The 22,409-nt window shown below is 44.6% G+C and overlaps 1 protein-coding gene across 3 annotated transcripts in view; it reads left to right on the forward strand.

The window, feature by feature from the left end:
* Positions 1 to 21,253, forward strand: part of ZNF385A (zinc finger protein 385A) — a 176,916-nt gene extending 155,663 nt beyond the window's left edge. For all 3 annotated transcript variants that reach the window (XM_081935550.1, XM_081935548.1, XM_081935549.1), the window contains exons 5-8: positions 1,126 to 1,464; positions 13,730 to 13,908; positions 18,982 to 19,077; positions 19,211 to 21,253. In XM_081935550.1, coding sequence (XP_081791676.1) covers positions 1,126 to 1,464; positions 13,730 to 13,908; positions 18,982 to 19,077; positions 19,211 to 19,441 — 845 coding nt within the window. In that variant the 3' untranslated portion in view covers positions 19,442 to 21,253. The remainder of the gene's footprint in view (positions 1 to 1,125; positions 1,465 to 13,729; positions 13,909 to 18,981; positions 19,078 to 19,210) is intronic.
* The last annotated feature ends 1,156 nt before the right edge of the window (positions 21,254 to 22,409 follow it).

Here is a 22,409-nt window from a genome sequence, read left to right on the forward strand (position 1 = left end):
AGCTAGATTTCAACAAATTATAATTTCCAGAAATAAGTATGCTTTGATAATCCAAGCCCTAGAGAGTGCTATGATTGACAGTATAATGTACTGGATTTCTATGATAATCTGTTTTTATGCACACTGAAATTATAGATTCTGAGCATGCGACTATAAACTGATAGTCTATACTGTCAAATGTTGTTTCTCTCCAATGTAAGTTATTTTTTTTAAAAAAGGTTTGATAATACTTTTAGAAAACAGATTTATTCGTCTTAAAATTCTGGATGCCCAGCACATCTGGTATGCAATTAATTGGGGATTGCTGGTTCAAGGCTACAGGGCACCTTGAGCCTGGTGCAGTGAAGGTGAACCATTTGGGCTCAGCATGTCAAAAATTCAGAAAATGCCTAACTTGATTCTGCTGGCGTGTCTGTCTCTCTCTCTCACACACACACATACACAGACAGACAAACATAGACAAAAAAGAAAGAATTCATAACAAAGATTTCCTTTGGATAGTGAAATGGGCAACTTCTAAATTCAATAAAATAAATAAATGCAGGGTTACATAATTGTAAATATTTTTCAGTTGGTCTCTCAGAAAAACATGCCTATCCGAGGCAGCTCCAGATCACACAAAGCTTGGAAACTTGAGAAAAATGTTCTTGGGTGGCCCTGAAGTCTCCAAAACAAAGCACGTCTCGTTCTCGCGTGTATTTTGGAGGCTCCAGAGGCCGTGCAAGAGCAGGATCCTCTCGTGTGACTTCCTGAGGGTCCAGAGACTTGGCGTGTGACCTGGACACCGTATGTCACAGGTTTGCCTAGTGATTAATTTTTAAATTGAGAGGCACTCTGAATCCTAGATCTGGGTTTGCCAGATGCCTAATTTGGTATTTGGACTGGGAAAGATAGATGAGCGCATTGTGCAGTGGTTATCTATTATTGCCACGCTAGCACTTTGCTTAAGCCTGGAATTGAAAAGAAATACTGAGGTTGTAGTGAGCTTTGGCTATAATTAACCCTTCTGCAACCTTTGGTTTCTTAATTACACCTCCTGCTCAGATTTGTGTGTGGCTTCTCTGCTTCTGCCCCATTCCTGATCCCTTCTCTTTGTTTCTTTCCCTTCTTGATTTTCTTACACAGCTGAGCAGCTGAACGGCATAGGAGCATCAGTGACGGTGCCCCCCGTGCCAGCTCCTTCCTCGCCAGAGAAACAGCCCTGCCTGGGTTCTCCAGCAGCAGCAATAGCGCCCCACCTGGCCGCTTGCCCGGAGCCAAGCCAGAGTTCCAAGAGTGGACCAGCCTGGGGGACCAAGTTGGGAGAAATCTCGACCACATCGGCAACCCCAGCTGCTTCAGGGGCAGCACCCCATAGTAACAGCAGTCCCAAGCCCGATGAAGAGAAGGCCAAGAAGCTGCTCTATTGTGCCCTCTGCAAAGTGGCCGTGAACTCGCTGTCTCAGCTTGAGGCACATAACAAAGGTATTTGTGGAGAGTTTTAAAAGGTATGTTTTGGTGAGAGGGACTGTTGAGGAGGTAGGTCAAACCAAATAGCCCCTCGTCCTGTGGCTGCTAGTTTGACAATATTTCTGTGCAAACAGTGCTTTCTGGAAGAGAAGCTGTGGAGAACCATGAGTTCACCCCCTCCAGGCTTCTAGGCACATGTTTACAAGAGAAGCTTGTGTGATGGCATGTAACAGTTAAAATTAAACTAATTCAGGAATTAGTTGTTCCAGATACGTATAACCAGAGCCATGCTTTGGCATTCCCACTAACTAACTTCTTAAGGCAATTTAAAACCAACCAGTAATTGTTTTCCCTGCTGCTGAGCAATGAGACTCTGTTGGTGCCCCCCCTTCCCACCTGCCCAATACAGGAATGCAAAGAATGGCATTCAGAGTCCCAGCCCAGATCCATTTTCTGGTGCTGGGTTTTCAAATTACTTCTCAACACTACTCCTCTGCTTATAAATATATATTATATACACATACGTACGTACGTACGTACATACATACTTACATACATACAAAGGTAAAGGTTTTCCTCACACATATGTGCTAGTCGTTCCTGATTCTAGGGGGCAGTGTTCATCTCCATTTCAAAGCCAATATGCCAGCACTGTCCGAAAACATCTCTGTGGTCATGTGGCCAGCATGACTAAACGCTGAAGACACACAGAACGCTGTTACCTTCCCACCAAAGGTGGTCCCTATTTTTCTACTTGCATTTTTACATACTTTTGAACTGCTATGTTGGCAGAAGCTGTGACAAATAATGGGAACTCACTCTTTTATGTGGCCCTAGGGATTCAAACCGCCCAACTGCCAACCTTTCTGATTGACAAGCTCAGCATCTTAGCCACTGAGCCACCACATCCCTCATATATATACATATATATACATGTCTTGTTGTATTCAAGTCTTTTCCTGTGTAAGATTGAGATTGTCTTAGCAATGTTTCGGCGAGGTCTCACTCGCCATCTTCAGGCTGGTGTTTTCAGCTTGGTGTTTGTGTGAGTTCGTGTTTGTGTGAGAAGCATATTATTACAGCCACAACTTATTTACTTTTACATATTTAATATATATTATTCATTTCTATGACAACAAATTTCTCTAATCAGAATTTCACAGGGTTTTTTTCTGTCTCAAGCACAAAATCTTCAAGCAGTTTCCATGTAGAAACAAAACTGGATATATTCTTTTCTTTAATTAAAACAGTTAGCTTGGCCATCTCTGCTAACTGAAGTGTTTTTCCATCCATTCTTTCATTGTGGAGATTGTTATATCCTCTCCTGTATTTAAAGAGTGTGCTGGAAAATAGAGTTGGATCTCAATTGGCAGGGAAGAAACACCAATTTGAACCAAGGGAGTTGGAAAACATGGCTTCCCCACAAGATCTTCAAGGTTTCAACATTTTTATTTATTTTTAAATAAAAACAAATTTTAATAGGGCATTACTTCAATCTGATGATGGATATAATGGGACTGAATCAGAAATAAAGCAGCTTAACTGTGAAATAGACTCATAAGGTGGGATTTTTAAAAAGTGCAGTTGACTTTGGACTACTAGTGCAAAGACTTAAGTGTAGAGGTGGCTTCTACTCCACACCTAAAAGAAAGACCAAACCTTAATTTTTCTATCTCAATCTTTCAAGACAACAGAATGATGTTATCTGTCCATCTGATGAAGTCTGGGCAAATCTGCAGAGTTTTCCCCGCAAATTTTATTTCTTACAGATACAGAGAGAAGGCAAGAAACCCTATTTTCCAGAGTCCCCTTTGACTTCTCAAGTTTTATAGATATTAATTTCACACGCTCTTGAGCATAACTTCACTGTCATAGTACTAACTGATTAGACTCCAAAGACCTTGTAAATACTCTGAAAATGAATCTGCATTTTATTTTATTTCTTCCACAAGTCCAAACCAGAATAAAAGAAAAACAGGCCTTGAAGGGAAGCGAGGGCAAAGTATATTTCCTAATGGCTATAGCAGAAAAGCTAAGGCTCCACTGCATTGCTACAGTGGCTGGGATCAGCTCCCCAGTTTGTTTTGACCCACTTAATTAAGGCATGGTGGTGCAGTGGCTAGAATGCAGTATTGCAGGCTAATTCTGATGCCTGCCAGCAGTTTGATTCTTATTTTATTTATTTATTTTATTTTATTTTATTTAGCAGTCGCGCCCTCTCCGCGAAGGGACTCGGGGCGACGTGCAATCAAATATATAGGCGTGTGGCATGGAGGAGGTAAATACATCAACATTTAACAATTCAAATAGAAATAAAAGCCACAAAGTTAAGATAAATAACAGTAAAATTACAACAATTAAAACAGTTAAAATACCCAAAAGATTTAAATTACAGTTTAAAATTGCCAGGGAGGTTAGAGAGTTCTAATTTAGCCAGGCCGGCTAGTTGGAACAGGTGGGTCTTGAGTTTCGTGCGGAAGGAGTGGAGATCAGTCGTTGTCCTGATATCTGGAGGGAGGTCATTCCAGAGGGCTGGGCCCATCACAGAGAAGGCCCTACTCCTGGGCGCCGCCCTCTGGCACTGCCTAGTGGACAGCACCCAGAGGAGTCCCTCTCTGTGAGAGCGGATTGGTCGCAGGGATGTATGGGGCAGGATACGATCGCGCAAATAACTAGGTCCTGTGCCATGGAGCGCTTTAAAGATGGTGATTAACACCTTTAAGCGCACCCGGTAGACCACAGGGAGCCAGTGCAGCTCGCGCAGGAGAGGTGTTACATGGGTGAACCTCGTTCTCCCCATAATTGCCCGCGCGGCCGCATTCTGGACCAGCTGTAGTCTCCGGGTGCATCTCAAGGGGAGCCCCATGTAGAGAGCATTGCAGTAGTCCAGACGGGACGTCACCAGCGCGTGAGTGACTGTGCGAAGGGCATCCCGGTCCAATAGGGGGCGCAATTGGCGCACCAGGCGAACCTGGTGGAACGCCCCCCTCGCCACGGCTGCCACATGGTCATCCATAGACAGCCGGGCGTCTAGGAGGACGCCCAAATTGCGCGCCCGCTCCACGGGGGCCAGCTGCTCGCCCCCGATGGCCAGCGATGGAATACACTGGTTGAACCGGGGGGCCGGTAACCACAGCCACTCCGTCTTGGAGGGGTTGAGTCTGAGTCTGTTGTCTCCCATCCAGACCCGTACGGCTTCCAAACACCGGGACATCATTTCGACGGCCTCGTTGGGGTGGTTTGGGGTGGAGATGTACAGCTGCGTATCGTCAGCGTACAGATGGTATCCCACCCCAAAACCACGGATGATCTCACCCAGCGGCTTCATATATGTGTTGAACAGGAGGGGCGAGAGGACCGACCCCTGCGGCACCCCACAAGTGAGTGGCCTCAGGGTCGACCTCTGCTCCCCTGCCAACACACATTGTGTCCGGTCAGAGAGGTAGGAGCAGAACCACCGCAACACGGTGCCCCCTACCCCCAACCCCTCCAGCCGGCGCAATAGGATACCATGGTCGATGGTATCAAAAGCCGCTGAGAGATCTAATAGGACCAGGATAGAGGAACAACCCATCCACCAACGCGACCAAGGCCGTCTCTGTGCTGTGCCCGGGTCGGAAGCCGGACTGGCGCGGGTCTAGATAATCAGATTCCTCCAGGTGACGTGGGAACTGTTGAGCCACCACACTCTCTACAGCCTTCGTTAAAAAGGGAAGGTTGGAGACGGGACGATAATTAGCTAGCTCAGTTGGGTCCAGCGAAGGCTTCTTGAGCAAGGGCCTCACAACCGCCTCTTTCAAGACGGCTGGCAGGAACCCCTCACTCAATGAAGCGTTCACTAGTACCAGTAGCCAGCCTCGTGTGACCTCCCAGGATGCCCAGGATTCTCACCATGCTCAAGGTTGACTCAGCCTTCCATCTTTCTGAGGTGGGTAAAATGAAGATCCAGATTGTTGGGGGCAATAGGCTGACTCTGTCAACTGCTTAGAGAGGGCTATAAAAGCACTGTGAAGTGGTATATAAGTCTAATCATTGCTAATTGATCTTCCTTCCATTGCTGCTCTGCTGTCTCTCCTTAACGCATGGGTTTGAGGGGGGCTTTCCAGTCCCATTCGTTGTCCTTTTCGTGTCACAAGTGGTTTTGCACTCCCCAAAAGGTTTAGAGGCACCATTCCTCTAAACAGAAAATGAGGAAGGGAAGAGCGCTTTCTATTTCATTACTACAAACAGTCTAGTGCTTCTATTTTCCAGGGTGCTGCTCTGGAGAGTACAAGCAAGGGTTAAATACAGCCAATCCCTACACATGTGTGTGTGTGTGTGTGTGTGTGTATGTTATATTGTCTTTTTATATAACACAAATACATGTGTATATATATATATATATATATATATATATATATATATATATATGTGTGTGTGTGTGTGTGTGTGTGTGTGTGTGTTATATTTGTACTGTAACACAAATACATACATATATATATATATATATATATATATATATATATATATATATATATATATATATATATATATATATATATATAATGTTGTATTTGTACTGATAAATAAATAAAGGGAGACTAGTATAGATCTATTTCGAGCTAATTAGCTCTCATCAGCTAGCCATACCCTCACTGGGATTTGAACCTGGGCTGTATTATATTTTAGGCAGGAGTCTTAGCCACTAAGCCACAGGCTCGCCTCCTTATCAGTTGAGCCAGGGAAATAGGTATGTATTTGTGTTACAACCCCTGGTATGCCTAAATATGGGAGGAAGGTCACTACTCCCTCTTTCTGTCCTTCGGCTCATCACAGAAGACCATGCAGGCAGAAAACCATATTTTTATTTTTAATGTTGCCTTTTTATATTTGTGTTGTATTTGTACTGATAAATAAATAAAGGGAGACTAGTATAGATCTATTTCGCGCTAATTAGCTCTCATCAGCTAGCCATACCCTTACTGGGATTTGAACCTGGGCTCTATTATTATCAGTTGAGCCAACACAAATACATACCTATTTCCCTGGCTCAACTGATAAGGAGGCGAGCCTGTGGCTTAGAGGCTAAGACTCCTGCGTAAGATATAATACAGCCCAGGTTCAAATCCCAGTAAGGGTGTGGCTAGCTGATGAGAGCTAATTAGCTCAAAATAGATCTATACTAGTCTCCCTTTATTTATTTATCAGTACAAATACAACACAAATATAAAAAGGCAAAATTAAAAATAAAAATATGGTTTTCTGCCTGCATGGTCTTCTGTGATGAGACAAAGGACAGAAAGAGGGAGTAGTGACTTTCCTCCCATATTTAGGCATACCAGGGGTTGTAACACAAATACATTGTTAGGGTTCTAAATACCATGCAGAAATAAATCATTGTCCAAGGCAAAACATCCTTAAAGGTCCAATTTATTCGACAGGCAAGTTAGCACCTCTATGGAAAAATTCCAACTCTGATGTACATCCTGAATTCCACCCAGTTGATAGTTCATGATCTATCCCCACACCCACAAATCCATCACATGTTCCAATCATCACCTTCCACTCTGGCATCTACACCCCTCTGGTTCTGGTCAGGTGTCGAGGTGCGGAGACAAAAGATGACCTTGGCTTCTATAAAAGAATGTCAACAATACATTCTACAATCCTACTCCTTTCTATTCCCCCCTCCCAACTACTACACTATTGAAACAGCATAGAAAATTATAAGGAAGTGTGGCAGGCCAAAGATCCTAAAAAGAATATAACTACAGGCCTGACAGGCAGCCTCTCCTCAAAAGAAAAACGTTTCCTGCAAAGAGAATAATATAAAAGTTAACATAACAAAATTAACCACCTCTTCTCCACCCAGGGGAACCCTTTGACTTCTCGGGAAGCTTCCCATTGAATTGCTTTACTAACTTCTCCACTTTTAGGTTCCCACTGTTCACCCAATTAGCTTCAGACCAAGGGTAACCCTTCCAATGCACTAAGTACTGTAAGCGACCCCTATTCAGCCTGAAATCTACAATTTTTTCCACCTCAGATTGCGTTTCCCCTTCTATCACTACAGGAGGAGATTGAGCTTGGGTGGATGCTCTTCTGTTAGACCCAATTACTGGTTTCAACAAGCTACAATGAAATTCTGGGTCAATTTCCCCTAGACTTCTGGGTAGACTGAGTTGAACTGTAACTGGGTTAACTATCTTCACTATTGGGAATGGACCTAGACATTTTGGACCCACTTCCTTGCTAGGCATTTCTAATCTTATGTATTTGGTAGATACAAAACTTTGTCCCCCACACGGTAGGGGTTTAGGAGTGAGCGATGTTGATCATCTTGCTTCTGGTAGGCTTCTGCCGCAACTGCTAGAGCCTTCTTCGTATTCTCCCATCCTTTCTTTAGCATGTCCATCCATTCACTCAAAGACATGAAGGAAGGAGGTTCTCTAGGCAACTCAGGCATGGCAACAACTTCCATGCCACTGGTAATCTGGAAACCCGCTAATCCTCTGCTGCTGTGGACCGCATCGTTGTACGCCACTTCGGCGAAGGGTAGCAAGTCCGACCAGTTGTCCCGCTGATAGTCCACAAAACACCTGATGTATTGTTCCACCACCGCATTGGCTCCCTCTGCTGCGCCGTTCATGCTGGGATGAACCTCTGAGCTCAGTTCTTGTGTGGACCCAATGGATCTCAGGACCTCTCTCCAGAACTTGGCTGTGAACTGGACTCCGCGGTCTGAAATGATCCTCTTGGGTACTCCATGCAGGCGATAAATGTGTTTCACAAACATTTTCGCTAATTCGTTTGCGGATGGCAATCCTGAGCAAGCAATGAAGTGTGCCTGCTTAGAAAACAAATCAATAACAGTCCAAATTACTTTATGCCCACTGCTGTCTGGGAGTTCCATGATGAAGTTCATTGCGACCTCTTCCCATGGCTGTTTAGGGCTCTCTGCTGCAGGTGCTGTAGGTTCTGGGCTCTTGGATTCAAACATCCACGGCTGGCCTTTTTCCTCCTCCGAGGCCTCCCCCTTGGTAGGACTCTTCGTCACCTGAAGTTGGGGGTCCTCTTCCCGAGGTCGGTTGGGCATTTCCCCCTCCAAGGCCTCCCCCTTAGTTGTACTCTTTGTCGCCTTCAGTTGGGGATCCTCCTCCGGAGATTGTTTGCCCTTTTCCTCCTCCGAGACCTTCCCCTTGGTAGGACACTTCGTCACTTTAAGTTGGGGATCCTCTTCCAGAGGCTGTTGGCCCAGATGACTTTTCTGTGCTGGCATCTGGGGCCCTCTCTTTACCACCATGGCAATTGGTACACACGTTTGTTCTTCGGCAATTCCCTCCTCCGAGGCCTCCCCCTTGGTAGGACTCTTTGTCACCTTAAGCTGGGGATCCTCTTCCAGAGGTCGTTTGCCCAGATGACTTTTCTGTTCTGGCATCTGGGGCCCTCTCTTTACCACCATGGCGACTGGTACACACATTTGTTCTTCGGCAATTCCCTCCTCTGAGGCCTCCCCCTTGGTAGGACTCTTCGTCACCATAAGTTGGGGATCCTCTTCCAGAGGTCGTTTAGGCTTTTCCCCCTCCGAGGCCTCCCCCTTAGTTGGACTCTTTGTCACCTTAAGTTGGGGATCCTCCTCCGGAGATTGTCTGCCCTTTTCCTCTTCCGAGGCCTCCCCCTTGGTAGGACACTTCCTCACCTTAAGTTGGGGATCCTCTTCCAGAGGTTGTTGGCCCAGATGACTCTTCTGTGGTGGCATCTGGGACCCTCTCTTTACCGCCGTGGTGGTTGGTGTGCACGTTTGTGGCATTGGGGCTGGAGCCAAGGACTCTGACACTCTGTGGCCAAGTTGACAACAATGGTGGCATTTAATTGGGTCCCACGAGGAATGGAACCTATTTACATCTCTTAACTTAGGAACCGTTTCATCACACTGCCTTGCTCTCCAACTTGCAGCTGCCTCCTTGGTAAACCCTTCTTCCATGGTGGAGATTGCTTCTCTGTAGGAAGGTAGAGTAAGAACCTTTTGGGGCATTGCAAATGCACCTTGTCCCACTTCCCATCTTGCAGGCCTGGCTTTGGTAATCCCTTCTTCCATGTTGGTGATTGCTACTCTGTAGGAAGGTGGGGTAAGAACCACTTGGGGCCTTTCAGGCGCACATTTTCCCACCATCCACACTGCAGGCCTCTGTTTGGTAATCCCTTCTTCCATGGAGATTTCTTCTCTGTAGGAAGGTCTGGTAAGAACCTTTTTGGGCCTTGCAGGGGAGACTGGAACCGGTGGGGAGGTCAATCCCTCTGTTGGCCACTGCCCAGTTTTCTGCCATGGTGCCATCTGCTGAGGGAGGGCAGGTGCCCACTGGCATCCCTCCCATCCATGACCTGGGGTTAAGACCCTTCCCGGGGTTGCCTGCTTCACAGGTTGCAGCTCAACCAATGATGGCTGGCTAGGGGGTTTTATGTGCCAAGGACCCTCCTGCTGGCTTGGAGGAGTTATGGGCCAAGTAGGTGCCCTCTGCTGGCTTGGAGGAGTTATGGGCCAAGTAGGTGCCCTCTGCTGGCTTGGAGGAGTTATGGGCCAAGTAGGTGCCCTTTGCTGGCTTGGAGCAATTCCCCATGCTGATGGCAAAGGAGGTGGCCAGTAGCATCTCTTCTATCCAAATCCTGGGAAGAAAGCCCAATCTGGTTTTGCTTCATTTACTGGTTGGGAGCAGCTGTGGAGAAGACGTCATAGAAGGAAATAGGGCTAGCTGGCTACTGTTGTGGCCCCTCCCAAAGAGTTTATAGGTGGAGCAACGGGAGGAGAATCTTTGCAGGAAACAACAGTCCACTTTACTAGCCGTTGAGAAAGCATTCCGTAAGTCTAATCTTGGTTTTTTGAAGATAGCATTCTAGGCTCCTAGCCAAGGGGTGGCTTTATTAGTCGTGGCAGACAGCCAAGCCTGTGCCTGCATATTCATTAGAATCATGGGAAGAACATACACACACACACACACACACACACACACACACACACGAAAAAAGAAACAGCCATAAATGCTTCAGTGTGGATTGGAAACTCAACCCTTTCTTCCTACATGGGGTTTCTGGGAAACGCCTCCTGGCCTCAAGAACTAGCAAATTTCGGTTTAAGGGTAGGCAATGAACATACAGGAAAGAATAAATTTCTGTTTTTAACTGAGATTTGAACCAAAAACTTCCTATCTCCACACCATTCATTGATACATTATACCAGGTGTTGGCAACTATGGCCCCTTTATAACTTGTGAAATTCAAAATATCGGAGCCAGTGTGGCTGACCCAGGAATTCTGGGAGTTAAAGTCCACAGATCATAAAGGAGCCACAATTGCCCACTCCTGCATTATACAATCATGGGAAACTATTTTTCTGCAGCTCAGACTAGTTAACCCTAAATCATTTGCTGTGATTGACAGGAACTCTGGGATACATGGCAGAAATCCTTTCCTTCTGCCTGGTTTTTTTTAAATAGAAATATCAAGGATAGGAAGTGAGATTTTCTATGTGCAAGAATGAGGTTTTTTATTGCGAAGAACAATGATTTTAAAGATGCCTGTGGAGCAGTGGATTACCTGTGTCTCTGTTCCCTCTTTATAAAATTTAGCAGGTGAATAGAGGGACAGGACATGTATGTCTATAGGCACACTGTAGAATCACAGAAATCAATATCCCCAACCAACCAACCCCCCCACCTACCCCAAAAACCCCCAAGGGTATCATCTTAGATAAACAATGAATCTCATAATAGGAGCAAGTGAACTTTGGGAAATATTATTTCCAAAGTCATCCTTACATCCAGGGGCTGCCACAAAGAAGAGGGGGTCAACCTGTTCTCCAAAGCACCTGAGGGTAGGACAAGAAGCAATGGATGGAAACTAATTAAGGAGAGAACTAATTGACCTAGAACTAAGGAGTAATTCCCTAACAGGACAATTAATCAGTGGAATAACTTGCCACCAGAAGTTGCGAGTGCTCCAATTCTAGAGGTTTTAAGAAGAGATTGGACAACCATTTGTCTGAAATGATACAAGGTTTCCTGCCAAGGCAGATGGTTGAACTAGAAGACCTCCAAGGTCCCTTCCAACTCTGTTATTCTGTTAAAGTCATGATCTTTTTGCATACATACAATATTTTAGAAAGCAATAGTTTCAAACAGGATTCAATGGGATTTACAGCACACAGAGGAAAAACGTTTAATGTCCTCCAAGAATCCTTTTTTTCTCTATAAATTAACAAAATCGGACTTTTACTATGGATTGTAACCCAATTTATTAAGTACATATACTGTAAATGGCAGAATTTAGCTTTTTGCAAAGCATAATTTGGAATAGTGTACTCCTCCTTGCTTATTCTTGTTTTATTTACTTAGTAGAACATACCATACATTCAGTCCTTATTTATTTAGAATATCACAGAGGTTCTGTGTTATTTAGGTAGATTATGATTTAGTATATAGAGTCAAAGTACAAATTTTCATATCTTATATGATAAATACACTTCCTTTAAGGTCCTTTTCTAGGGCTCAACATTTGTCATTGCTTCTGATTAGAATAAGGTTGAATGAACTCCTATTGTTTTTCTTTTCTTTTCCTGTGGCAGGGGTGTCCAAACTTGGGAACTTTAAGACTTGTGGACTTCAACTCCCAGAATTCCCCAACCAGTCTTAAAGTTCCCAAGTTTGGACACCCCTGTCCTATGGGAACCATTTTCTGGCCTTTCAGTTTGGATATTCCAAGTCTTGAATAAACAGATTTCAGGCGGTGAGGCACTAATAAAACATAAGCCTCTTCTCACCATTGAGATTGTAATGTTAGCCCTCTATTTTAATATGTTAAAGTTTTTCTTGAAATTCTCCATGTCTCCATCCTATTATGATGACATTATCCTGTTTGGCATTTGTATTGTATCTGCCCTATTATTGATCAACTTCAACATTCAAAGTCTACAGTGGCACAATTCAGGCATAGATTTGTTCATCTGAATTTGCCCTTGGACTTGTCTCCTTCCTAAATTATATCCTAACACTGAGACAATTGTAGGAAAAGCAGCTACTGGAGTATGATTTGAGAGGATTTCCAGTTGTGAAGAAAAGGTTTTTGCTGAATTCGGATAGCAGTATTTAAACACAGAACTAGAATCATACTGTAGGGTTCACCTCTCATTTTCTCTTTTTTCTTGTAAATTCTTTCATGTTTGTATTTATGCATCATTGGTAACAAGTTAATGTGCAGATATCAGAAGATGATAATATTTATCTGCAAGCTAAGGCTTTGCTTACCAATATGTACCAATAAAACTTGCTAAAAACTCAACCAAAGGCAGGAATACTTTTTTCATTCCCAGTCAGCATATTCGCCCCTCTCAATTTAGATAGGAAGAAAACCATTTTTACAATGAGTGTGTGTGTGTGTGTGTGTGTGTGTGTGTGTGTGTGTACACATATGTATATACACAGAGACAGTCTGATAAAGTAAAATCAATACTTAGATGTATTAGGCGGTTCAAATCCCTAGCACCGCATAATGGAGTGAGCTCCCGTTACTTGTCCCAGCTTCTGCCAACCTAGCAGCTTGAAAGCACGTAAAAAATGCAAGTAGAAAAAATAGGAACCACCTCTGGTGGGAAGGTAACACTGTTCTGTGCGCCTTCAGCATTTAGTCATGCCAGCCACATGACCACAGAGACATCTTTGGACAGCGCTGGCTCTTTGGCTTTGAAATGAAGATGAGCACTGCCCCCTAGAGTCAAGAATGACTAGCACATATGTGCAAGTGGGGGAACTTATGTAAATGTATGTAAAAAATATAATTGTCATGTAACAATATAAAAAAGAACTTTAGAATGTCTCTAAAATATGGTGGTTTGATAGCTAAATAAGTTGTAATGTAAAAAAAAAACCTTTATCTGAAGGTAGATGTTACTACAGGAGGGGAACCTGATGGCTTTTTCTAGCTTAAAGAATCGGTTCTATTAAAAACAAAAAGTCACTGCAGAAAATTCTATTCTGTGTCCTTTCTAATCTTAGTTTGTCAACAAGACAGACTGAGTTATAGGCTACATTACTGTAACTATACAACTGTATAGCTGTAGATAAAATATATATTCGTAAAGAAAAAGAACTGTAGATACAGTATATATTCGTAGAGGACTAGACTGTCTCTACCAATTTTGCAAACAGCGTTCCCTTGGGAGGAAGTGTACAAGAGAAAGTGCTTCAAGAAATGATTGGTGGAAATTCCTCTTGAGCATTTGTAGTTTCAGTATTGTGTTGTACTCTCCTAGGTACAAAGCACAAGACTATCCTGGAAGCGCGCAGCGGACTGGGGCCTATCAAAGCGTATCCACGTCTTAGTCCCACAACTGGAGGGGAACCAGGCAACCAAGACCCCAGTGCTCAGGAGAGAACCTTCCACTGTGAAATCTGCAATGTCAAAGTTAACTCGGAGATCCAGCTCAAACAGGTGTGAAATGCAGTCATGACACCTTGTCTGCACATCTTACCAGAAGAGTATTTCCTCCCTCTAAGGAAGAACCGTTGGTGGAATTCAACAGGGATGTAATTTATAGTAAACCTCAGCCTTAAAAGTGTTTCCTTACATTTGTTAGGGCTCAGATTTTTTTAAAAAAAGGACCATGTGAAAGGAGACAATGTCTCTGAACAAAAGTACACAAAGTATATTTCTCTCCCTACCAAATGCAGTTAGTCCATGACTTACGATCCACAATGGAGCCCAAAATTTCCATTGCTGAGCAAGATAGTTTTTCAGTGAGCTTTGTCCCATTTTAAGACCTTTCTTGCCACAGTTCTTAAGTGAATCACTGCAGTTGTTAAGTTGGTAACACAATTGTTAAGTGAATCTGGCTTTCCCATTGACTTTGCTTGTCACAGAAGTTCACAAAAGCTGATCACATGACCACGGGAACAGGGGTGGGATTCAGCCATTTCGGACCAGTTTGGGCAAACCAGATCTGGTTCTCCCGAACCAGTAGTTGGAAGGACTGGCTGGCCCAACCCCTCCCCTCCCAGGAGTCTCCACGTGGCCCGTTCCTCATGCCAGGAAAGTGCAGGGCCTGCACAGAGGCTCTGGGAGGGCAAAAAATGGGCTTTCCGGAAGTCCAGAAACGGACCTGTTTTCGGCCTCCTGAGGGCCTCCAGAGCCTGGGAGAGGCCGTTTTTGCCCTCCCCGGAGGCTCGAGGAAAGCTTCCGGAGCCTGGGGAGTGTGAAAACGCCCCCCCCTGCCCAGGAGGACAAGTAGGCCACACCCACCATGGCCACACCCACCCAGCAACCAGGCAGAGAACCAGTTGCTAAAAATGTTCAATCCCAACCCTGCACGGGATACATAAATATGAGCCGGTTGCCAAGTATCTGAAATCTGATCATGGGGGATGCTGCAAAGTGTGAAAAAATGGTCATAATCTGATGACCCTTTTTTCAGTTCTGTTGTAACTTCGATTGGTCGCTAAATAGTAATTGTAAATTGAGAACTGCTTACTGTATAATGGTAGTCATCCCTCACATGCCTGGGATTCTGAAGATGGGAGGTCTCATGTCAAAGTTCATAGCTTCTAATTTTGAATTTCAAGATCAGGGTTAGATTTCAGTAATTGAATAGGCATTCATTAACTCTAATCATGAAGGTACTATGACAGGCATGTCCAAAGTCCGGTCCGCGGGCCATTTGCGGCCCGGGGGGCGGTTTTAATACGGCCCTCTAACAGCCCTCCCTGCTCTGTGTAAATGCGGCCCTCCCACGGCTCTCCCTTCTGATTGAGGGCGGGAAGCAGAAGACTGTCTGCCACAGGAGGGAGGGCGGTGAGAGGGCCGCATTTACACAGAGCAGGCTAAATGACTCTAAAGGCATTAAAAGCAGGGAGCAAGCAGGAATTCTCCGGGGTGCCTCTGAGAAAGCGCACCGAGCACCACGCTTCCGGCCCCAGCGCGGAGACGGTTTCCTGTTCTCCTACAATGCCGCATCCTCTCCCTCAGGGTTTGTCCTTCCGTCTCGTCTCGTCTCCTCCTCAGTAGTTCCGCAATTTGGTCATAAGAAAAACCGGCAGCCAAACTCCGTAACTATGATGTTCTTGCTCAGGGCCTGCTTATTAAAGGCAGATTAATCTAGATTGCTCTTCTATCATTATGGAAGATGGGAGGACCTGCTGGAATTACCTGATTGAGGCCATGTCTACTCATGAGCTAGTCCTGCATAGGGACCAGGGATGGGTTCTGGATTCTTTTTTTAAAAAAATAATGTTTTTATTTTTAAACAAACATAAACAAACAAGACATATAACATAAAAACATCTTCAATTATGTACAGCGTGTCGATTGGTTACAAGGTTTTTGTGCGTCCTTTCCATAGTCATCACTTAAACTTTATCTAAAGTCCCATATTATCAATCAAATATATTTGTATACATTATTATTATAGTACTTCACTTGTTTGATTATCACTTTTGTTTCTTCATTTTAAACAAGGTATTCTAAATATAAATTCATTTATATTATAATAATTCATTATATCATCTTCAATATATCCAATAGTAAAGTATTGTTTATATCCTATTCTAAATCATTCTATTATTCTAGTATTGGTAACATTCTCTAATAATTTCCAATTCCATGTTTTTTCCATTATTAATATCATCAATATAATATATATGTATACAATTATTATGATTATTAAACTTTCATTGAGTATAGCTATTATTACATTCTTTTTATGTGAAGCATAACTAAATTTACTTTGGATGATGTTAGGACGATGTAATGAAACACCATAATATAAATTTACTTTAAATTTCATTACATCGTCCTAACATCATCCAATGATATTATATCTTTATATTCTATTCTATATAAAATTGTTTATCTTTTATTAAAAAAGCTTTTCAACCTCATCTCCATAGTCCCACTTGCAATTTTATATAAAATTTCATATTATCAATCTAGTATATATAAATGCATTATTATCATTGTTAATCATTTATTTGACTATAACTATTATTACTTTGTCTTATACATAATGCTCAAAGTTTAACTAAGTTTAACTTGATTTTATTGTAACATTTCATTTTATCATCCTATATCCTTCCAGTAGTAGTCCAGCCCAATATCTCTTGCCATTTGTAGAATCTGTTTTCTAAGTGTTTTCTTGATAAGTCTTATGTGGACTTCTCTTAGCAACTTGTTGTTCATTCCATATCTTATAGAGAGTCGAAACCCTCCATCTGTTCCTACCATCATCTTGCCTTTGGTTACCATTGATGCTTCTGCCAAAATTACTCTCATTGTTTCTGCCAAATTTTCTCCCCTTTCTTCATCTATATTTTGAAGTCTGGGATAGAGTTCAAGTTCACCGATCTCTCCTTTCAGTAGTTCACACATCATTTCCCTCCACTCTCGGTTTGCTGTCAATGTCAACAATTTTCTTATCACTTTGTTCATATTTCTCTTCAGTTTTTTGAACTCTGTCCTCAAATTTCGTTGTTTTGTAAATATTCTCAACTCTTCCCTCCATTCTTTCTGTTTTGTTCTATAATCTCAAATCTCTTGTCAATTCTCTCTGTGCTTATTAGAACTTTTTGAATTTCTAACATAATTTTTTGCAATGTTAATTCCTTTTCTTCTTCATGTTGCACCATTTTTCCAGGTTGTAAGCACTGCCACTAAACCATCCAAGGCTTACTACGAAATTTCAAACAAATTCACTATAATCTTTCAAGACCAGGCTTTATCTTTACTCCAATCCAGCTACTGATAACACTCCAAAAGAGCGCCTGTATGAACAAATCATGCTCTTCCCACTGTTCCTTTCAGTAAACTAAGTCAAGGACTTTAAGATATAAAATATAAGTCAAATGTTCATAGAAATTAGTTTTTCCAAGCCTCCAGCCTCTAGATGGCAGTGTTACTTTTTTTTTTTTTTACTTTTAGCCCTTTCTTTGTTCCGAGCTTGAGAAAAAATTTTAAAAGATAAAATCCACCCGAACGTTACAAAAAGAAAGAGATTCTTGCTCCACAAATACAAAAAGTGAGGAAAAATAGAAGAAGGAAAAAAGAGACCAGTCCAATTTAAAAAGTAAGAGGCATTTGTAGGAATTCCATCCAAAAAAAAGAAAACAAAGTTAAGGAAAGAAAGATAACACTCTAATTTTAATACAGGCTTAATCCGCCACTTACTCTCTTCTGTCTTGAATTTTAATTTTGCTCTAAGTCTTTTTGGGTGTTCTCTTCTCTAATAGTAAAGTTTATCTCACCAATTTCGATACACTCTCTCTCCTGCTCTGCTTCCGTTTCAGGGGTCTGTCCCAACATTGTGCAGCTTCAATGGCTGCTTTTCTTGTAGCTGGAGGAAAGAGCTGCTCCTGATCAATCAGGGGCTTTGCGATGCTCCTGAGATCAGCAGGATGTGTCCTTCTCTATCACCATCTCTTCGGGACGGTTTAGGTCCAAAAAGGGCCATCCAGCAGCAGAGATGTTGACAGCAATCCTGGAGCACCAAGATTGCATGTCGTGTTGTAGCGACGTCAGCCCTGCCTTCATGGGTTCTGGATTCTTTTACTGCCGGTTCACTCAGGGATGCGCTTCACACACGCGCACTTGATGTGCTGTATGCACAGTAGTGAAAAAATATTTCTGCGCATGCGCAGAAGCAAAAAACAAGATGCTGGTGCCTATGGCGCTGCCAATAGAACCAGTTTGGGGGCATTGGCAGCCAAGTTACTACCTACTCGGTTGAACTGGTCCGAACCGGTAGGAACCCACCTCTGATAGGGGCTATGGGTTACTATTGGGGGTAGCGGTCCGTAATAAGGTGTGCCTCTCTCATAAGTCCATCCTGAAAGAAGCCTTAAAACCACAAATTTTACCACCAAAAGGATTTCTAATGAACATCTTGGAATGTGAGTTCATGTAAAGATACGTGAGAAAGACCTTGGGAGATGAGCAAACAGGTGCTGAATAGGTAACAGATAAGAGGCAGCATAGCCCACAATTGCATAGTGGGTGGAGCAAAAGACTCAGAAGGGACCCTTCTTAAGTTCTCAGGCTGTAAAAGAGGTGGCGAGAGAGTTGAACTTTCACACATGCAAAATTCTATTAATGTAGCTTTATGGTAAAGAAAAATTAATTTATCTGGCCATTGTGTTTCCTGTCTGAGTGGTGTGGTGGCCTAGAAGTGGTGCTGTAGCCTCACATTCAGGAGACTGTAGTTCGAACCTAGGCACCTATTTCGCTCTCTGGGCACGATGAGTATATATCCGCTGAATATAACTCTGCATTGGCAACGGGAAGGGCATTTGGCCAGTAAACACTCAGCTCCATTCAGTTGCTCAGACTCCAACCTGCAAGGGATTATAGGGGGGGGGGGGGTCATTAAAAGACGATGATGATTGTGTTTCCTGTTTGGTCTATCTCATGATAGTTCATCACATGGCTGGATTGGCATAAGAGGCAACATTTGATCAAGGAATCAGGATACTTTACTTGCTAATTACCTTGATATCTCTTTTTTCCTCTTTGGTTTTCTAGCATATCTCCAGCCGGCGGCACCGGGATGGAGTTGCTGGGAAGCCTAATCCCTTGTTGAGTCGGCACAAGAAGCAGCGTGGCATGGCAGAGCTGCCAGTGAGTACATAATGGGCACTTTCCAATATGGGCTGTGGTAGTGCCTCTTTAATAGGCCAGAATAGTTGGCACCCCTTTAATCAGATAACCAAACTCAATCTCTCTCTTTTTCTTTCTGTCTTTGTCTCCGCAGGGCTCCCTGGCCTTTTCCAAGGAGCTTCCCAAGTCCCTGGCAGCTGGATTGCTACCAAATCCCCTGGCTGTAGCAGCTGCCTTAGCAGCAGCAGCTTCCACACCCCTGACGCTGCGGCCAGCCCCGACGCCATCCCTGCTGCAGGGCCCACCTCTGACACACCCACTCCTGCGCCCGGCTCCGGGGCCCATCCGAACTGCACATGGACCCATCCTCTTCTCACCATACTGATGCTGCCCTTCCACTCACCTGCCTGCCACAATCCCGGGACTCCTGGCTCCACCAGAACCACACCGCCCTCCCCCCGGCAACTAGCAACCAGTCCCGGCAATCTCACAAGGCACCCAGGCCCACTGAAGGGAGCATTTTAGTCTTCCTCCCCATCCTTTTTCTTTGGGACAGGAAATGGAAATATTTTTCTGAGAAGAGAAAGGGGAGAAGCCCACCCTTCTGCATCCCCGCCCATCGGCGCGCCTGCTCTCCACCCTCTCGGGATCCCAGCCAAATGTGCACAAGTGCTGGGCTCCCACAGGGGGCTGGATGGGGGCATGTGTCTTGGGGTATGCCTGTGCGTGCATGTGCGTGTCGGTCTCATCTTCCGAGGTATGAAAGGTTGGGGAGTGGAAGTGCCTCCCCAGGACTCTGTGGCGCGTTGGCAAGGGAGGCAGTTCTGGTACCTCAGGGACTGATCAGCAAGCAATCTCCTTCATCCCAGAGCTAAGGGGGCTGTTGCCCCCCTTACTCATACAAGCCATTGTCCACTTGCACTGAGAAGTGGGGGGTGTATATGTGTGTGCGGGACAGAAGACAGGGCCTCCTGACAGAGTCCCTACTGCAATAATGCTGGCCAGCACCTCCATGTACATATCCCCTAAGGTCCCTCCCTGTCAGCACCCCCCCTTCCCCGTGCTGGCCCCTCTCCTTACTGCGCTTCCATGCAACGGGGCTCCCCTTGGGCTCCTCACCACGGCACCTCAATAAGAGACTGGCAGAGCAAGTACTGTGCCCCATTTTTCCATGTCCTCCACTTCCTCTTGCGCTGAGCAGCAGCAACAGACAGACAGACCCAGCCCCTTGTTCAGTCATGTTTTTCCCAATCTGCAGAACTTTTTGTCCTCCGAACAAAGAAAAACGCGGCTCCCATCAGCTTGCCTGGAAATGGCAGGTTGGCTAAGAGAGTGAGAGCATCGGGGTTCTTGGGGGAGCGGCTGGCATCTTCTTCTGCCTGTAGATCATCCTTTGGGTTATCTGTGCCGTTGCCATGGTAATGTGACCCCTCCCCCTCCCTCGCCTTCCCTTTGCTATTTCTACAGCGTTGGGTTCCCACCTCTCCCCGACTGAACGGGGACGTTAGCCAAGAGGCCAGGTTGTTCTTTCCCTGGGGTTTAAGCAGTCCCAACCTCCAAGCCAGCCCCACCCTCCACATAGCACCCCAAAAAAATAAATCCAGATGCTTGTAAATCCCGTGGCACGCACCCCAGTTGGTGCCTCTTGAGGGATGGCCTATGCCATAGGGTGTGCACCGTAGAAGCAGGGGAACTTGAGTTTGGAAGAACAATCTAAGGGTCGGGTTGTTTCTTTCCCCTGCAAACCTGTACATGCAGAAACAGACGTTGCCATTGGCCGGTTCCCATTTTGTCAACCGGAAGAAGGCCCAGCTCAAAACAAAACCCCGTAGCCTGGGGAAGGAGGGAGGGAGGGAGACCTTCTTCCATGTTTGTGGCCCTGCTATTCTTCCCTGCCTCTCTCCAAATAGTGACTGAAGTTCTGAGCAATAGAGACACTGGCATGGGAAGGGAACAGGACCCTCCTTCCCCTGACTGGCATGACCCACAGGGCAACCCCCTGCCCCCTCCATCCGCAGATGCCCTCCGCTCCTCTGAGTCTGACCCTTGTCCACCGTTTGTCCCACCGTGCTAGACTCTCACCCTCTCTTTCTTGCTGGCACCAAGGACTGTCTGCTTCGCCCCACATAGCACCTTTTCTCCCCCCCTTCCCCTTTGCTCCTTGATAACAATAAAAGAAATAATAAGGCTCATTTAATGCCTGCACTCGGTCTGTCTTCCTGTCTGTCAGGGACTGGGGAAGCCATGATTTCAGGCTGGGATCAATCCTAATAAACTACTACAGACTTATTTCCTCCACGCTCAGGGCCCAAAGCCCAGCGCAGAAAGGAGGAGCAGAGGTGCATTCGATACAGGTAGTACACAAATTGCAACCATTTGTTTAGCGACCACTCGAAATGACGACACCATTGAAAATGTGACCTATAACCACTTTCCACACCACCCCTGCAGCATCCCCATGATCGTGGGTTCAAAATTCAGATGCTTGGCAACTGGCTCATATTTATGACGGTTGCAGTGTCCCACGGTCATATGATCACCTTTTGCAACCTTTGGACAAGCAAAATCAACAGGGAATCCCCCAGAATCACTTTACAACCGGATTGCTAACTTAACAAGTGCTCTGATTCACTTAACAACTGTGGCAAGAAAGGTCGCAAAATGGGGTAAAGCTCACTTAACGACTGTCTCACTCAGCAACAAAAACTTGGGGCTCAATTGCAGTAATACGTTGCGGACTACCCATAGCATAAAGCTCTGGGCTTGGTCTATTGCAATAAATTATTGCCTTTTCTACTTTTCCGGCCCAAGAGACAAGTCTATTCTGCATTTATTTTGGGGTGAACTCTTTCTTTAGGGGTACAGCCATAGGCAGGCCCAGTGGGACCCCGAGAACTGTCTCCCTTGGAGAAAGGAGAGGAACATTTAGGAGGGGGGGAGCTTTCTTCCTTCAGCCTCAGCTCTTATTTGCCAATTCGCAAATCTCCCAGCAAGGAAAATGGGCAACTTATTTAGCTTGGAAAGCTGCCAAATTGCAAACTTGTTGATCTGTTCGGCTGAGCTCCTGCAAAGCTTTTATGGCTGTTATCACCAAATCTGAGAACTTCAGCATAGAAACCAGGAGATCATATTTTCAGGGGAGGAAGAAACAAAAGGAAAATTGAAAGTAAGCATTCTCCCAGTTAGGCTCATTTCATTCAGAATTATATTAATACTGTCCCTATTCACATCCTGGCATATGTCAGCAGCCTCGATACTTGAAACATTGCCGTTTTAAGTGGTGCGCTTTGCTGATCTGTAACATGCCCCCATTAAAGCTGTAATGTTGAAACGGCCCCCAGGGAAATTTAATA

Source organism: Natrix helvetica, assembly GCF_964273705.1.
Source record: "Natrix helvetica genome assembly, chromosome: 1".
NCBI lineage: Eukaryota > Metazoa > Chordata > Lepidosauria > Squamata > Natricidae > Natrix > Natrix helvetica.